Source organism: Bombina bombina, chromosome 7 (genome assembly GCF_027579735.1).
Source record: "Bombina bombina isolate aBomBom1 chromosome 7, aBomBom1.pri, whole genome shotgun sequence".
NCBI lineage: Eukaryota > Metazoa > Chordata > Amphibia > Anura > Bombinatoridae > Bombina > Bombina bombina.
This window is the reverse complement of record NC_069505.1, coordinates 192,869,719-192,888,340: the sequence shown is the minus strand read 5'-3', so window position 1 is coordinate 192,888,340 and position 18,622 is coordinate 192,869,719. Positions and strand designations below refer to the sequence as shown.

At 37.3% G+C, this 18,622-nt stretch overlaps 1 protein-coding gene across 1 annotated transcript in view; it reads right to left on the bottom strand.

The window, feature by feature from the left end:
* Window positions 1-18,622, bottom strand: part of PAMR1 (peptidase domain containing associated with muscle regeneration 1) — a 262,966-nt gene that overhangs the window by 163,450 nt on the left and 80,894 nt on the right. Inside the window, exons 5-6 of the mRNA XM_053720525.1 lie at window positions 12,684-12,901; window positions 12,009-12,116 (exon numbers count right to left, since the gene is read on the bottom strand). Coding sequence (XP_053576500.1) covers window positions 12,009-12,116; window positions 12,684-12,901 — 326 coding nt within the window. The remainder of the gene's footprint in view (window positions 1-12,008; window positions 12,117-12,683; window positions 12,902-18,622) is intronic.

Genomic DNA, 18,622 nt, shown 5'->3' with positions numbered 1-18,622 from the left:
TTGTTTCTCGCTATTGAGCATATTGAGTATTTTATCTCACGGTTGTGTCTCGCTATAGAGCATGTGAAGTATTTTATCGTATGGTTGTGTCCCGCTATTGAGCATGTGAAGTATTTAATCTCACGGTTGTGTCTCGCTATTCAGCATGTGGAGTATTTTATCTCATGGTTGGGTCTCGCTTTTGAGCATGTGAAGTATTTCATCTCACGGTTGTGTATCGCTATAGAGCATGTAAAGTATTTTATCTCACGGTTGTGTCTCGCTATAGAGTATGTGAAATATTTTATCTCACGGTTGTGTCTCGTTACAGAGTATGTGAAGTATTTAATCTCACGATTGTGTCTTGCTACAGAGTATGTGAAGTATTTTATCTCACGGTCATGTCTCACTATTGAGCATGTGAAGTATTTTATCTCACAGTCGTGTCTCACTATTGAGCATGGGAAGTATTTTATCTTACATTCGTGTCTCGCTATTGAGTATGTAAAGTATTTTATATAACGGTCATGTCTCACTATTGAGCATGTGAAGTATTTTATCTCACGGTCGTGTCTCGCTATTGAGTATGTAAAGTATTTTATCTCACGGTCATGTCTCACTATTGAGCATGTGAAGTATTTAATCTCATAATTGTGTTTTGCTATTGAGTATTTGAAGTATTTTATCTCACGGTCGTGTCTCGCTATTGAGCATGTGAAGTATTTAATCTCATAATTGTGTCTTGCTATAGAGTATTTGAAGTATTTTATCTCACGGTCGTGTCTCGCTATTGAGTATGTAAAGTATTTTATCTCAAAGTCATGTCTCACTATTGAGCATGTGAAGTATTTTATCTCACAGTTGTGTCTCACTATTGTGCATGTGAAGTATTTTATCTCACGTTCGAGTCTCGCTATTGAGTATGTAAAGTATTTTATCTCACGGTCGTGTCTCGCTATTGAGCATGTGAAGTATTTTATCTCAAGATTGTGTCTCGCTATTGAGCATGTGAAGTATTTTATCTTACATTCGTGTCTCGCTATTGAGTATGTAAAGTATTTTATCTCACAGTCATGTCTCAGTATTGAGCATGTGAAGTATTTTATCTGACGGTTGTTTCTCGCTATAGAGCATGTGAAGTATTTTATCTCACGTTGTGTCTCGCTATTGCACGTCTGAAGTATTTTATCTCACAATTGTGTCTCGCTATAGAGCATGTGAAGTATTTTATCTCACAATTGTGTCTTGCTATAGAGCATGTGAAGTATTTTATCTCACGGTTGTGTCTTGCTATTGAGTTTGTGAAGTAATTCATCTCATGGTCATGTCTCGCTATAGAGCATGTGAAGTATTTCATCTCACAATTGTGTCTCGCTATAGAGTATGTGAAGTATTTTATCTCACGTTTGTGTCTTGCTATAGAGCATGTGAAGTATTTCATCTCACGGTTATGTCTTGCTATAGAGCATGTGAAGTATTTCATCTCACAAATGTGTCTCGCTTTAGAGTATGTGAAATATTTTATCTCACGGTTGTGTCTTGCTATAGAGTATGTGAAATATTTTATCTCACGGTTGTGTCTCGTTATAGAGTATGTGAAGTATTTAATCTCACGATTGTGTCTTGCTACAGAGCATGTGAAGTATTTTATCTCACGGTTGTGTCTCACTATTGAGTATGTAAAGTATTTTATCTCACGGTCGTGTCTCGCTATTGAGCATGTGAAGTATTTTATCTCACGATCGTGTCTCGCTATTGAGCATGTGAAGTATTTTATCTCACAGTCGTGTCTCACTATTGAGCATGTGAAGTATTTTATCTTACATTCGTGTCTCGCTATTGAGTATGTAACGTATTTTATCTGACGGTTGTTTCTCGCTATAGAGCATGTGAAGCATTTTAGCTCACGTTGTGTCTCGCCATTGCACGTCTGAAGTATTTTATCTCACGTTTGTGTCTCGCTATAGAGCATGTGAAGTATTTCATCTCACATTTGTGTCTTGCTATAGAGCATGTGAAGTATTTTATCTCACGGTTGTGTCTTGCTATTGAGTTTGTGAAGTATTTTATCTCACGGTTGTTTCTCGCTATTGAGCATATTGAGTATTTTATCTCACGGTTGTGTCTCGCTATAGAGCATGTGAAGTATTTTATCGTATGGTTGTGTCCCGCTATTGAGCATGTGAAGTATTTAATCTCACGGTTGTGTCTCGCTATTCAGCATGTGGAGTATTTTATCTCATGGTTGTGTCTCGCTTTTGAGCATGTGAAGTATTTCATCTCACGGTTGTGTCTCGCTATAGAGCATGTAAAGTATTTTATCTCACGGTTGTGTCTCGCTATAGAGTATGTGAAATATTTTATCTCACGGTTGTGTCTCGTTATAGAGCATGTGAAGTATTTAATCTCACGATTGTGTCTTGCTACAGAGCATGTGAAGTATTTTATCTCACGGTTGTGTCTCGCTATTGAGTATGTAAAGTATTTTATCTCACGGTCGTGTCTCGCTATTGAGCATGTGAAGTATTTTATCTCACGATCGTGTCTCGCTATTGAGCATGTGAAGTATTTTATCTCACAGTCGTGTCTCACTATTGAGCATGTGAAGTATTTTATCTCACATTCGTGTCTCGCTATTGAGTATGTAAAGTATTTTATCTCACGGTCATGTCTCACTATTGAGCATGTGAAGTATTTTATCTGACGGTTGTTTCTCGCTATAGAGCATGTGAAGTATTTTAGCTCATGTTGTGTCTCGCCATTGCACGTCTGAAGTATTTTATCTCACGTTTGTGTCTCGCTATAGAGCATGTGAAGTATTTCATCTCACGGTTGTGTCTTGCTATTGAGTTTGTGAAGTATTTTATCTCACGGTTGTTTCTCGCTATTGAGCATATTGAGTATTTTATCTCACGGTTGTGTCTCGCTATAGAGCATGTGAAGTATTTTATCGTATGGTTGTGTCCCGCTATTGAGCATGTGAAGTATTTAATCTCACGGTTGTGTCTCGCTATTCAGCATATGGAGTATTTTATCTCATGGTTGTGTCTCGCTTTTGAGCATGTGAAGTATTTCATCTCACGGTTGTGTCTCGCTATAGAGCATGTAAAGTATTTTATCTCACGGTTGTGTCTCGCTATTGTGCGTGTGAAGTATTTTATCTTAGGGTTGAGTCTCGCTATTTCGCGTGTGATGTATTTTATCTAACTGTTGTGTATCGCTATTGCGCGTGTGAACTATTTTATCTCATGGTTCTGTCTCGCTATTTAGCATGTGAAGTATTTCATCTCACGGTCATGTCTCGCTATAGAGCATGTGAAGTATTTCATCTCACAATTGTGTCTCGCTATAGAGTATGTGAAGTATTTTATCTCACGGTTGTGTCTTGCTATAGAGTATGTGAAATATTTCACCTCACGGTTGTGTCTCGCTATAAAGCATTTGAAGTATTAAATCTCAAGATTGTGTCTTGCTATAGAGTATGTGAAGTATTTTATCTCAAGGTTATGTCTCGCTATAGAGCATGTGAAGTATTTCATCTCACAAATGTGTATCGCTTTAGAGTATGTGAAATATTTTATCTCACGGTTGTGTCTCGTTATAGAGCACGTCTGAAGTATTTTATCTCACGTTTGTGTCTCGTTATAGAGCATGTGAAGTATTTTATCTCACGGTTGTGTCTTGCTATAGAGCATGTGAAGTATTTTATCTCACGGTTGTGTCTTGCTATTGAGTTTGTGAAGTATTTCATCTCACGGTCATGTTTCGCTATAGAGCGTGTGAAGTATTTCATCTCACAATTGTGTCTCGCTATAGAGCATGTGAAGTATTTTATCGTATGGTTGTGTCCCGCTATTGAGCATATGAAGTATTTAATCTCATGGTTGTGTCTCGCTATTCAGCATGTGGAGTATTTTATCTCATGGTTGTGTCTCGCTTTTGAGCATGTGAAGTATTTCATCTCACGGTTGTGTCTCGCTATAGAGCATGTAAAGTATTTTATCTCACGGTTGTGTCTCGCTATTGTGCGTGTGAAGTATTTTATCTTATGGTTGAGTCTCGCTATTTTGCGTGTGATGTATTTTATCTAACTGTTGTGTATCGCTATTGCGCATGTGAACTATTTTATCTCATGGTTCTGTCTCGCTATTTAGCATGTGAAGTATTTCATCTCATGGTCATGTCTCGCTATAGAGCATGTGAAGTATTTCATCTCACAATTGTGTCTCGCTATAGAGTATGTGAAGTATTTTATCTCACGGTTGTGTCTTGCTATAAAGCATTTGAAGTATTAAATCTCAAGATTGTGTCTTGCTATAGAGTATGTGAAGCATTTTATCTCAAGGTTATGTCTCGCTATAGAGCATGTGAAGTTTTTCATCTCACAAATGTGTCTCGCTTTAGAGTATGTGAAATATTTTATCTCACGGTTGTGTCTCGTTATAGAGCACGTCTGAAGTATTTTATCTCACGTTTGTGTCTCGCTATAGAGCATGTGAAGTATTTTATCTCACGGTTGTGTCTTGCTATAGAGCATGTGAAGTGTTTTATCTCACGGTTGTGTCTTGCTATTGAGTTTGTGAAGTATTTCATCTCACGGTCATGTCTCGCTATAGAGCGTGTGAAGTATTTCATCTCACAGTTGTGTCTCGCTATAGAGTATGTGAAGTATTTTATCTCACGGTTGTGTCTTGCTATAGAGCATGTGAAGTATTTCATCTCACAATTGTGTCTCGCTATAGAGTATGTGAAGTATTTTATCGTATGGTTGTGTCCCGATATTGAGCATGTGAAGTATTTAATCTCACGGTTGTGTCTCGCTATTCAGCATGTGGAGTATTTTATCTCATGGTTGTGTCTCGCTTTTGAGCATGTGACGTATTTCATCTCACGGTTGTGTCTCACTATAGTGCATGTAAAGTATTTTATCTCATGGTTGTGTCTCGCTATTGTGCGTGTGAAGTATTTTATCTTATGGTTGAGTCTCGCTATTTCGCGTGTGATGTATTTTATCTAACTGTTGTGTATCGCTATTGCGCGTGTGAACTATTTTATCTCATGGTTCTGTCTCACTATTTAGCATGTGAAGTATTTCATCTCACAGTCATGTCTAGCTATAGAGCATGTGAAGTATTTCATCTCACAATTGTGTCTCGCTATAGAGTATGTGAAGTATTTAATCTCACGGTTGTGTCTTGCTATAGAGCATGTGAAGTATTTCATCTCACAATTGTGTCTCGCTATAGAGTATGTGAAGTATTTTATCTCACGGTTGTGTCTTGCTATAGAGTATGTGAAATATTTCACCTCACGGTTGTGTCTCGTTATAGAGTATGTGAAGTATTTAATCTCACGATTGTGTCTTGCTACAGAGCATGTGAAGTATTTTATCTCACGGTTGTGTCTCGCTATTGAGTATGTAAAGTATTTTATCTCACAGTCGTGTCTCGCTATTGAGCATGTGAAGTATTTTATCTCACGATCGTGTCTCGCTATTGAGCATGTGAAGTATTTTATCTCACAGTCGTGTCTCGCTATTGAGCATGTGAAGTATTTTATCTTACATTCTTGTCTCGCTATTGAGTATGTAAAGTATTTTATCTCACGGTCATGTATCACTATTGAGCATGTGAAGTATTTTATCTGACGGTTGTTTCTCACTATAGAGCATGTGAAGCATTTTATCTCACGGTTGTGTCTTGCTATAGAGTATGTGAAATATTTCACCTCACGGTTGTGTCTCGCTATAAAGCATTTGAAGTATTAAATCTCAAGATTGTGTCTTGCTATAGAGTATGTGAAGTATTTTATCTCACGGTTATGTCTTGCTATAGAGCATGTGAAGTACTTCATCTCACAAATGTGTCTCGCTTTAGAGTATGTGAAATATTTTATCTCACTGTTGTGTCTTGCTATAGAGTATGTGAAATATTTTATCTCACGGTTGTGTCTCGTTATAGAGTATGTGAAGTATTTAATCTCACGATTGTGTCTTGCTACAGAGCATGTGAAGTATTTTATCTCACGGTTGTGTCTCGCTATTGAGTATGTAAAGTATTTTATCTCACAGTCGTGTCTCGCTATTGAACATGTGAAGTATTTTATCTCACAGTCGTGTCTCGCTATTGAGCATGTGAAGTATTTTATCTTACATTCGTGTCTCGCTATTGAGTATGTAAAGTATTTTATCTCACGGTCATGTCTCACTATTGAGTATGTGAAGTTTTTTATCTCACGGTTGTGTCTTGCTATAGAGCATGTGAAGTATTTCATCTCACGGTTATGTCTTGCTATAGAGCATGTGAAGTATTTCATCTCACAAATGTGTCTCGCTTTAGAGTATGTGAAATATTTTATCTCACGGTTGTGTCTTGCTATAGAGTATGTGAAATATTTTATCTCACGGTTGTGTCTCGTTATAGAGTATGTGAAGTATTTAATCTCACGATTGTGTCTTGCTACAGAGCATGTGAAGTATTTTATCTCACGGTTGTATCTCGCTATTGAGTATGTAAAGTATTTTATCTCACAGTCGTTTCTCGCTATTGAGCATGTGAAGTATTTTATCTCACGATCATGTCTCGCTATTGAGCATGTGAAGTATTTTATCTCACAGTCGTGTCTCGCTATTGAGCATGTGAAGTATTTTATCTTACATTCGTGTCTCGCTATTGAGTATGTGAAGTATTTTTTCTGACGGTTGTTTCTCACTATAGAGCATGTGAAGTATTTTATCTCACGGTTGTGTCTTGCTATAGAGCATGTGAAGTATTTTATCTCACGGTTGTGTCTCGCTATTGCACGTCTGAAGTATTTTATCTCACGTTTGTGTCTCGCTATAGAGCATGTGAAGTATTTCATCTCACGGTTGTGTCTTGCTATTCAGCATGTGGAGTATTTTATCTCATGGTTGTGTCTCGCTTTTGAGCATGTGAAGCATTTCATCTCACGGTTGTGTCTCGCTAAAGAGCATGTAAAGTATTTTATCTCACGGTTGTGTCTCGCTATAGAGCATGTGAAGTATTTTATCATATGGTTGTGTCCCGCTATTGAGCATGTGAAGTATTTAATCTCACGGTTGTGTCTCGCTATTCAGCATGTGAAGTATTTCATCTCACGGTTGTGTCTCGCTATAGAGCAATGTAAAGTATTTTATCTCATGGTTGTATCTCGCTATTTCTCGTGTGATATATTTTATCTAACTGTTGTGTATCGCTATTGCGCGTGTGAACTATTTTATCTCATGGTTCTCTCTCGCTATTTAGCATGTGAAGTATTTCATCTCACGGTCATGTCTCGCTATAGAGTATGTGAAGTATTTTATCTCACGGTTGTGTCTTGCTATAGAGTATGTGAAATATTTCATCTCATGGTTGTATCTCGCTATTTCTCGTGTGATATATTTTATCTAACTGTTGTGTATCGCTATTGCGCGTGTGAACTATTTTATCTCATGGTTCTCTCTCGCTATTTAGCATGTGAAGTATTTCATCTCACGGTCATGTCTCGCTATAGAGTATGTGAAGTATTTTATCTCACGGTTGTGTCTTGCTATAGAGTATGTGAAATATTTCACCTCACGGTTGTGTCTCGCTATAAAGCATTTGAAGTATTAAATCTCAAGATTGTGTCTTGCTATAGAGTACGTGAAGTATTTTATCTCACGGTTATGTCTCGCTATAGAGCATGTGAAGTATTTCATCTCACAAATGTGTCTCGCTTTAGAGTATGTGAAATATTTTATCTCACGGTTGTGTCTCGTTATAGAGCATGTGAAGTATTTAATCTCACAATTGTGTCTTGCTGCAGAGCATGTGAAGTATTTTATCTCACGGTTGTGTCTCGCTATTGAGCATGTGAAGTATTTTATCTCACGGCCGTGTCTTGCTATTGGGCATGTGAAGTATTTTATCTCACGGTTGTGTCTCTCTATTGAGCATGTGAAGTATTTTATCTCACGGTTGTGTTTTCCTATTGAGTATGTAAAGTATTTTATCTCACAGTCGTGTCTCGCTATTGAGCATGTGAAGTATTTTATCTCACGTTCGTGTCTCGCTATTGAGTAGGTAAAGTATTTTATTTTACGGTCATGTCTCACTATTGTGCATGTGAAGTATTTTATCTCACGGTCGTGTCTTGCTATTGAGCATGTGAAGTATTTTATCTCACGATCGTATCTCGCTATTGAGCATGTGAAGTATTTTATCTCACAGTCGTGTCTCGCTATTGAGCATGTGAAGTATTTTATCTTATAGTCGTGTCTCGCTATTGAGTATGTAAAGTATTTTATCTCATGGTCATGTCTCACTATTGAGCATGTGAAGTATTTTATCTCACAGCCGTGTCTCACTATTGTGCATGTGAAGTATTTTATGTCACGGTCATGTCTCGCTATTGAGTATGTAAAGTATTTTATCTCATGGTCGTGTCTCGATATTGAGCATGTGAAGTATTTTATTTCATGGTCATGTCTCGCTATTGCTTGTGTGAAGTATTTTATCTCACGATCATTTCTCGCTATTGCTTGTGTGAAGTTTCTCATATCACGGTTGTATCTCGCTGTTGTAAAGATGATGATGTTGTGTCCTTTAATTTATTATATTTCTAGAAACTTGTTTGTTCTTTAAGGTTTTTAGGGTATTTTTGCAATGTTGGAATCCATCACAGTGGGACTCATTCTATGCGCAAAGCGGTAATGAACTAGATATGCCTCCTGGCATTATAATGGAGCTGAACTGGCATTTCACAGTTGTGAAGAGAAACAAATCTTTATTAATTCTGCACTTTTGGTGATGTTTTGGTGAGCTTTTTCTATCAGATTTTAGCTTCATGGTCAGATTTAGAGTATAAAATAATTAGTACCATTAGGATTCCTGCTCTTCAAGAGATGACTTGTATAAAACAAATAAATGCTACTAAATGCACGTATATTACTACGTTACCTATGGGCTTGGGGTAGGACAATCCTAAACAAATAATTGCATGTGCAGAGGAGCAGATTATAATCTATTAAATATAACTGTATTATACAAGTAATGAAAAGTAAAATTACAGAAGTAATACCCCTTTACAATGGTGTGAGTACATACTGACCTTACTGTCTGTTGCTAGTCTATTTTTCCCATGCTTCACCTCTTATATGGGGGATTCCTACAATTCCACTGCATGCTGGGACTTGTAGTTTCCCATGAGTGGTCTAAAAGACGTAACAGACTAACAAAACACTAAAATAAAACGTAACAAACACTAAAATAAAAATTTTAACCCCTAATCTGCCGAACCGGACATCGCCGCCACTATAAAAATATATTAACCCCTAAACCGCCGCACTCCCGCATCGCAAACACTAGTTAAATTTTATTAACCCCTAATCTGCCACCCCCAACGTCGCCGCAACTATATTAAATGTATTAACCCCTAAATCTAAGTCTAACCCTAACCCTAACAACCCCTAACTTAAATATAATTTAAATAAATCTAAATAAAATAACTACACTTAACTAAATTATTCCTATTTAAAACTAAATACTTACCTATAAAATATACCCTAAGATAGCTACAATATAACTAATAGTAACATTGTAGCTAGCTTAGGATTTATTTTTATTTTACAGGCAAGTTTGTATTCATTTTAACTAGGTAGAATAGTTATTAAATAGTTATTAACTATTTAATAGCTACCTAGATAAAATAAAGTCAAATTTACCTGTAAAATAAAACCTAGCCTAAGTTACAATTACACCTAACACTACACTATAATTAAATAAATTCCCTAAACTAAATACAATTAAATACCATTAAATACAATTATCTAAAGTACGGAAAAAAAACACTAAATTACAGAAAATAATAAAATAATTACTAGTTTTTTTTAACTAATTACACCTAATCTAATCCCCCTAATAAAATAAAAAAGCCCCCCAAAATAAAAAAAAAGCCCTACCCTATACTAAATTACAAATAGCCCTTAAAAGGGCCTTTTGCGGGGCCTTGCCCCTAAGTATTCAGCTCTTTTACCTGTAAAAAAAGTACAATACCCCCCAACATTAAAATCCACCACCCACATACCCCACCCTACTCTAAAACCCACCCAATACCCCCATAATAAAACACTAACCCCTTGAAATTCACCCTACCTTGAGAAGTCTTCACCCAACTGGGCCGAAGTCCTCAACGACGCCGGGCGAAGTGGTCCTCCAGACGGGCAGAAGTCTTTATCCAAGCTGGGAAGAAAAGGTCCTCCAGACGGGCAGAAGTCTTCATCCAGGCGGCATCTTCTATCTTCATCTATCCAGCGCAGAGCGCCTCCATCTTCAAAACATCCGATGCGGAGCATCCTCTTTAAACGACGTCCAACTGAAGAATGAAGGTTCCTTTAAATGACGTCATCCAAGATGGTGTCCCTTTAATTCCGATTGGCTGATAGAATTCTATCAGCCAATCGGAATTAAGGTAGAAAAAATCCTATTGGCTGATCCAATCAGCCAGTAGGATTGAGCTGGCATTCTATTGGCTGATTGGAGGGAAGCCATCTTGGATGACGTCATTTAAAGGAACCTTCATTCTTCAGTTGGACGTCGTTTGAAGAGGATGCTCCGCGTCGGATGTCTTGAAGATGGAGCCGCTCCGCTCCGGATTGATGAAGATAGAAGATGCCGCCTGGATGAAGACTTCTGCCCATCTGGAGGACCTCTTCTTCCCAGGTTGGATGAAAACTTCTGCCCATCTGGAGGACCACTTCGCCCGGCTTCGTTGAGGACTTCGGTCCGGTTGTGTGAAGACTTCTCAAGGTAGGGTGATCTTCAAGGGGTTAGTGTTAGGTTTTATTAAGGGGGTATTGGGTGGGTTTTAGAGTAGGGTTTTATTAGGGGAATTAGATTAGGTGTAATTAGTTTTAAAAACTTGTAATTATTTTATTATTTTCTGTAATTTAGTGTACTTTAGATAATTGTATTTAATTGTAATTATTGTATTTAGTTTAGGTAATTAATTTAATTATAGTGTAGTGTTAGGTGTAATTGTAACTTAGGTTAGGTTTTATTTTACAGGTAAAATAACTATTTAATAACTATTCTACCTAGTTAAAATAAATACAAAGTTGCCTGTAAAATAAAAATAAATCCTAAGATAGCTACAATGTAGATATTAGTTATATTGTAGCTATTTTAGGGTTTATTTTATAGGTAAGTATTTAGTTTTAAATAGGAATAATTTAGTTAATTGTAGTTATTTTATTTAGATTTATTTAAATTATATTTAAGTTAGGGGGGGTTAGGGTTAGACTTAGGTTTAGGGGTTAAGAACTTTAATTTAGTGGCAGCGACATTGGGGGCGGCAGATTAGGGGTTAATAAATATAATGTAGGTGTCGGCGATGTTGAGGGCAGCAGATTAGGGGTTAATAAGTATAATGTAGGTGGCGACGGTGTCCGGAGCGGCAGATTAGGGGTTAATAATATAATGTAGGTTTCGGCGATGTCGGGGGCGATGGATTACGGGTTAATAAGTGTAAGATTAGGGGTGTTTAGACTCGGGGTTCATGTTAGGGTGTTAGGTGTAGACATAGGAATCAATGGGGCTGCGTTAAGAGCTGAACGCTGTTTTTTTGCAGGTGTTAGGGAATTTTCAGCCGGCTCTCCCCCATTGATTCCTATGGGGAAATCGTGCACGAGCAAGTTTTGCCAGCTCACCGCTACCGTAAGCAACGCAAAACTCGTAATCTAGGTGAGTGATTGTTATAATTCAATGCTTGCAAAGACAGTGACAGAAAACAGTGTCTCCATCACGACACAGACTTAAGTCAGTCAGAAGTGACACTAGTATATCTTGAAACACGATTTTATCACATATATGACACTGGATGAAAAAAATATGGCAACCATGTCCCATTTGTAATCAACTTCATAAGGGGATTGCTTATAAGTGTTTATGTACTTGGTATTCAGGGACAGATAAATGCACCCATATGTTTGTCACTAGTGATGTGACAAGATGTGGCCCTAGATATGTAATCCTATCTGTCATACTCACCAGTTTCACAGTGTTTCCCTGTGTACCCAGCGAGACACGCGCAGCTGTAGGATCCAGTGCTCCCTACAATGCATGTACCATCATGGAAGCAGGGCGATGAGGAGCAGGCTGAAATAAACAAACTCGTATCAGTGGAGCGAGAAGAGGGTTACACTGCCAGCCATGATATGGTTTAGTAAAACATGCTCCTGGGAATGACATATACACACATAGCTGTATGTAGTGGGAATCCCCTGCACACTATATAAGGATTAGGGGGGCAGAATGAGCTTACAAGACCATCAGACACGTTTGCTATTGGTTATGTCACTCTCTACATCACAAAGTGAAACCTACAGAAAGGAACACAATACTGTGCAACTCTTTACACGGACAGTTACACATATTTAGAAGACCAGAGACAAATAGTGTTAGGTATTAATAATGCAAGTCAGTGTGATCCTTTGGTGAGGTCAGTGGGTTATGTGGCACAAACATCTGGACTACAGGTTTGAGTCCCAGCAAGGCCAATTAAGTCTGATAAAGTGCACTGGGTGACTACAGCTATAAAGCAACAGTCACAATTAAACTTTTATGATTTAGACAGTGCTGACCTTTAAAAACAAAAAACTGAGTTTGTTATCATTAGGCTCTTAACCACTATGTACAATGTAACCGAGTGTTCAGTGACGATACCTGTGACTTCTTCAAAGGTGGCGTAGAAACCATCAAAATTCTTGGATCCGTCTGACTGAAACAGGATGTGCAGGGTATATCCAGAGCTGCGTATGGGCAGAGGACGTTCATTGCCACAGAATCGTTTGATGATCTTGGCATCCACATTATCACCATCGCGGACCTCTACGTAATCATATTGACACATATAATCAAACTCCAGACTCATCATTGCAAACCTGTGATGTGTAAGGAAATAACGTCTCAGTAAGAGATCCTGACAGAACAATGGTGAACGTATGGACAAGAAATAGTACTTAACTGACTGATAAACAGAGGAAAATCAGCCATGTGCTAGCATTAATATTCCTACATCATCATGGGCTTTTACTTATATTCTGAATATTAGCCTTCGAATAGTCTGTTTTACACTCTGCCATGAAGTATTATTTTTATGCTGGTTCTCCCCATCCACTACAGAATCAAAATACAGTAACCTAGAAAGCTGTCAGTTATATCACCCCTAACTATGGGCTAGATTACAAGTGGAGCTCTGTTTATCACTCCCACTCGAGCGTAAACAGCACTGGACAAAAGCTTTTTGAGCGAGTCATTTTGGGCTTCAATTACAAGTTGAAAGTAAAAAGATTGTGCATAAGCCCTAACCCTTAAGGAGCGTTACTAAAATATTACATATAAAATATTTAAAAAATATATAATTATTTTTTTTAATTATTAAACATACTGTAAAATATATAGATATATTCTTTAGATTATTTTGAATATTTTACAGTATGTTTAATAACTTTATTAATTTTTTTTAATATTCTATATGTAATATTTCAATATCGTTCCCCTAAGAAGTTTGTATGTGCCGTAACACAGCCTGAGTTAAGATCTAAATCACGAAACCCGATGCGCAAAACACATATTTTACATTCCTATGTTCTTCACTTACAGCTAGATTAAGAGTTATGCGCGCTATAGGGAAATTAACGAACACAACAAAAGTTGGGTTATTGAACCCCCTATAGCGTAGCCATTACAAGTTTTCAAACAGCCGGCTTGTGCGTGCTATATGGTTGCGTTGAGCTCCATACCGCACAAAATACAAGCACTGTTTTGACGTGCTCGTGCACGCTTCCCCCATAGACATCAATGGGGAGAGCGGGTCAGAAAAAAAGCCTAACACCTGCGATCGTGGAATGAAAAGCCCTGTAACGCAGCCTCATTGATGTCTATGGGGAAAATAAAAGTTACATTTAAACCTAACACCCTGACATAAACCCCGAGTCTAAACACCCCTAATCTGCCGCCCCAACATCGCCGCCACCTACCTACAGTTAATAACCCCTAATCTGCCACTCCCGATATCGCCACCACCTAAATGAAGTTATTAACCCCTAATCTGCCGCTACCGATAACGCCGCCACTATATTAAAGTTATTAACCCCTATTCCGCCGCTCCCTGACATCGCTGCCACTAAATAAAGGTATTTACCCCTAAACCTCTGGCCTCCCACATCAATACCAAAAAATAAACCTATTAATCCCTAAACTGCCAGCCCCCCACATTGCAACAACCTAAATTAAACTATATTAACCCCTAAACCTAACCCTAACCCTAACGTAACCCTAACCGTAACCCTAAACCTAACCCTAACACCCCCTAACTTTAACATAATTAAAATAGAGCTAAATTAAAGTTACAATTATTAACAAAATAATACCTACTTAACTAAATACATACTTACTTGTGAAATAAAACCTAAGCTAGCTACAATATAACTAATAGTCTAGAGACAAACGAGAAGATGATTGCCCCTTTTTTTGTATACCTGCCCGTAATTTAAGAGTTAATCATTCCTATAGTTCACATTTTGAGTTTTAGCTGTTCTTCACCTGTTGATTGCTACTAGACAGTACTTATATCTCATGCAAAGTGATGACTTCTCTATAGTATGTTGCACTGCTACCTTAGCTTTTACAGAGGTCTGTTTGGTGCCATGACGTTTAATTATATAAGTAGTAGGGATATAAATCCACACAGCCTTATCAAAGTTACTGTTAAAATATAGAACTCATATTTTTCTAGCATAGTTCTGTTTAGTAATCATTTGGAAATGTTCAATTACCCTTTAACTAATAGTTTGCTTCTCTAGAAGGACTACATTATGCAGTCTTGTATAGATGAAAACATTGTATACACTTGTGATATTCTGCCTGCAAGTGGAGCTACTCTTAAGTGTAAGCGTGGGTTAAATATCTTGGGAAATACTATGGTTGTGTATTTAACCCTGGAACTTTGCATATACAACTCTCTGCATCTATTTTATATTCATATAATCCTAAAATATCTCGTTATCTCCAAACTTACATATTTTAGCCTCTCTCGAGCAATCCATAGTAACTAACCATACAAATTTGCCCATAATCTCATTCATGTATAGCCCACTTTTGAATTACTCATCACCATGGTACCTCTTGCGGTATTGTGAAACTCCAATTCTCCAGTTATTTAACTTATAAAGAAGGTCTACAACATTTTTGGTATGGGTGCTCTTACCTACTCTCAGATAGCATAGTTAATTAATGCGGTCCACCCTACAGTTAGAGTACATACGGCAATCCTCCTTATAGTAAATTATTCCCTGCATATGCCATGTGTTCACAATTCATATATATATTTTCTCTAGCGGTGCTCACTCGCTGATAAACTTTGTTATGCTTAGCATACTAGCAATCCAGTTACTTTAATTTTTATTCAGTATTTCCTACATCAAAGCTTCATTGGGCCCTAAAGTGGCCGCAAATTTGACTGTCACACTTTTTCCATTGCCTTCATCCTAGTTGCCTATGAGTGGTCATCCAAATAGTCACACAAATAAGATTTTAATATTATAAAATAGAGATTTCAGAAGCCTTTGTTGTGTCTTTCACCCTTTTTCCTAATATTGGAAAATGTTATTATTCCTTTGAACTTTTGTTAATGTTGTTATTTGGCAACCAATGTATTTTTTCTTGCAATCATTGAATTTCAAAAATTATTCCTATTCTAATACCCTTAAAAAAAGCAAAAAAAAACCCCTAATCTATAATAAAGGGCCTTTTGTAGGGCATTGCCCTAAAGTTTACAGCTCTTTTGCTACAAAACAAAACAAGCACCCCCTAACAGTATTACAAACCCCCACCCCCCAAACCCACAAAATAAAAATAAAGTAAAACCTAATCTACTCATTGCCCTGAAAAGGGCATTTGTATGGGCAAGCCCTAATCTAAAAATAAAAACCCACCCCAAAACGAAAAAAATACATTAAACAAAATAACAAACAAATTATCAAAAATAATAAAAGTTATTCCTTTTCTAACACCCATTTAAAAAAAAAAAAAAAAAAAAAAAAAACCTAATCTAGAATAAACTACCAATAGCCCTTAAAAGAGCCTTAAAAGGGCCTGATTCATCATCCAATAGAATGAGAGCTGCTTAAATCCTATTGGCTGACTTGAAAAGCCAATAGGATTTTAGCAGCTCTAATTCCTATTGGCTGATTCAAATTTTTCAGCCAATAGGAATGCAAGGGACGCATTGAAGATTCAGTGTACGGCGACGACCATATGAAGAGTATGCTCTGCGCCGGATGTCTTCAGGATGGACCCGCTCCGCACCGCCGAGCTCAAGATAGAAGATGCCACCTGGAAGAAGATAGAAGAGGCCGTCTGGATGAAGACTTCTCGCCGCCTGGATGAGGACTTCGCCGCCTGGATGAAGATAGAAGAGGCCGCCTGGATGAAGATAGAAGAGGCCGTCTGGATGAAGACTTCTCGCCGCCTGGATGTTCAAGCGGGACTTCAAAAACAGTAAGTAGATTGTCGGGGGTTAGTGTTAGGTTTTTTTAAGGTTTTTTTTGTGTGTTTTTTTTTTAGATTAGGGTTTGGGCAGCAAAATAGCTAAATGCCCTTTTAAGGGCAATGCCCATACAAATACCCTTTTTAGAGCAATGGGTAGATTAGGTTCTTTTAGAATTAGTATTTTTTTATTTTGGGGGGTTGGTTGGGTGGTGAGTTTTACTGTTGGGGGGGTCTTTGTATTTTTTTTTCAGGGCGTTAGGTTTAGGGGTTACTAGTTTACTTTGGTATATTTCGTTGCGGGGGGCTTGCGGTTTAGGGGTTAATAGGTTTATTATAGTGGCAATAGTGTAGGGCTTAATAACTTTAGTACAGTGGGGGCGATGTGGGTGGACGGCAGATTAGAGGTTAATAATATTTAAGTGTTCGCGATGCGGGAGGGCGGCGGTTTAACAGAACTAAGTTTAAACTAACAATTAAACTAATATAATTATTAAAATAAAATTGAACTAACTACCAATTAAATAAAACTAAACTACACATTAAAAAATCCTAACACTACTCTAAAAATTACAAAGTATCTAATTACAAAAAATAAAAAAGGCTAAATTACAAAAAATAACAAACACTAAAATAACTTTATTATAGTGGTGACGATGCCGGAGAGCAGCTGAATAGGGGTTAATAATTCTTTTTAGTGGTGGCGATGTCGGGAGCAGCAGATTAGGGGTTAATATCTTTAATATAGTGTTTGCAATGCGGGAGGGCCTCGGTTTAGGGGTAAGGTAGTTTATGGGTGTTTAGTGTACTTTGTAACACTTTAGTTATGATTTTTATGTTACAGTTTTGTAGCGTAAAACTCATAACTACTGCTTTTAGTTTGCGGAACGGATCTTGTCAGTATAGGCTGCAACGCTAGAGAGAAACTGCCCTTGTGAGTCAATGTGATATTTTACTTTATGATGGGGAATTTTACAGAATTGGACACTCTCTAATAATGTTATACTGGATCTATAATGTGTTGTTGAGTACAAATTATCAGGAACGGATTTTTTTTTAAAAAAACAACCTATAAGAGAGATTATTGGAAGCTTAGCAAGTGGTAAGAGAGTACGATGAACATCTTTGGTCAGACTACTGAGGGAAGAGGTGGATCCCTAAGGAGCAGGTAGCAGCAATCCTAATGAGGCACCATGTGTGAGAGGCTTAAAGCTTTTGTTCAACAAATATCCAATTCTATATATTCTATGTAAATTAGAGCAATGGGACAGGGAGAGTTCTCTAGAGAATACAAAAAGATTTGGGTGTTTTCAACACAAATGTGGTAATGAGATTCAAGGGAAGTTTATACAAGGCAGATAGAGAAAACCCCAACAAGGGAGCCAAGCCTGAGCATTGTGGTCCTCCAACAGTGTGGTACAGAGCCGGAAGATGTGCCACAGGGTCAGAGGGTGTGCCACAAGTTCAAATGATGTGTGTATGTATGTACGTATTTATGTGTGTCTGTATATATGTATGTGTGCATGTATTTATGTGTGTCTGTACATATGTATGTGTGTGTATGTATTTATGTGTGTCTGTATATATGTATGTATTTATGTGTCTGTATATATGTATGTCTGCATGTATTTATGTGTGTCTGTACATATGTATGTGTGTGTATGTATTTATGTGTGTATGTATGTATGTATTTATGTGTGTCTGTATATATGTATGTCTGCATGTATTTATGTGTGTCTGTACCATGTGTATGTATTTATGTGTGTCTGTATGTATGTATGTATATATGTATGTATTTATGTGTGTCTGTATATATGTATGTGTGCATGTATTTATGTGTGTCTGTACATATGTATGTGTGTGTATGTATTTATGTGTGTCTGTATGTATGTATGTATGTATATATGTATGTATTTATGTGTGTCTGTATATATGTATGTGTGCATGTATTTATGTGTGTCTGTACATATGTATGTGTGTGCATGTATTTATGTGTGTCTGTACATATGTATGTGTGTGTATGTATTTATGTGTGTCTGTATATATGTATGTATTTATGTGTCTGTATATATGTATGTCTGCATGTATTTATGTGTGTCTGTACATATGTATGT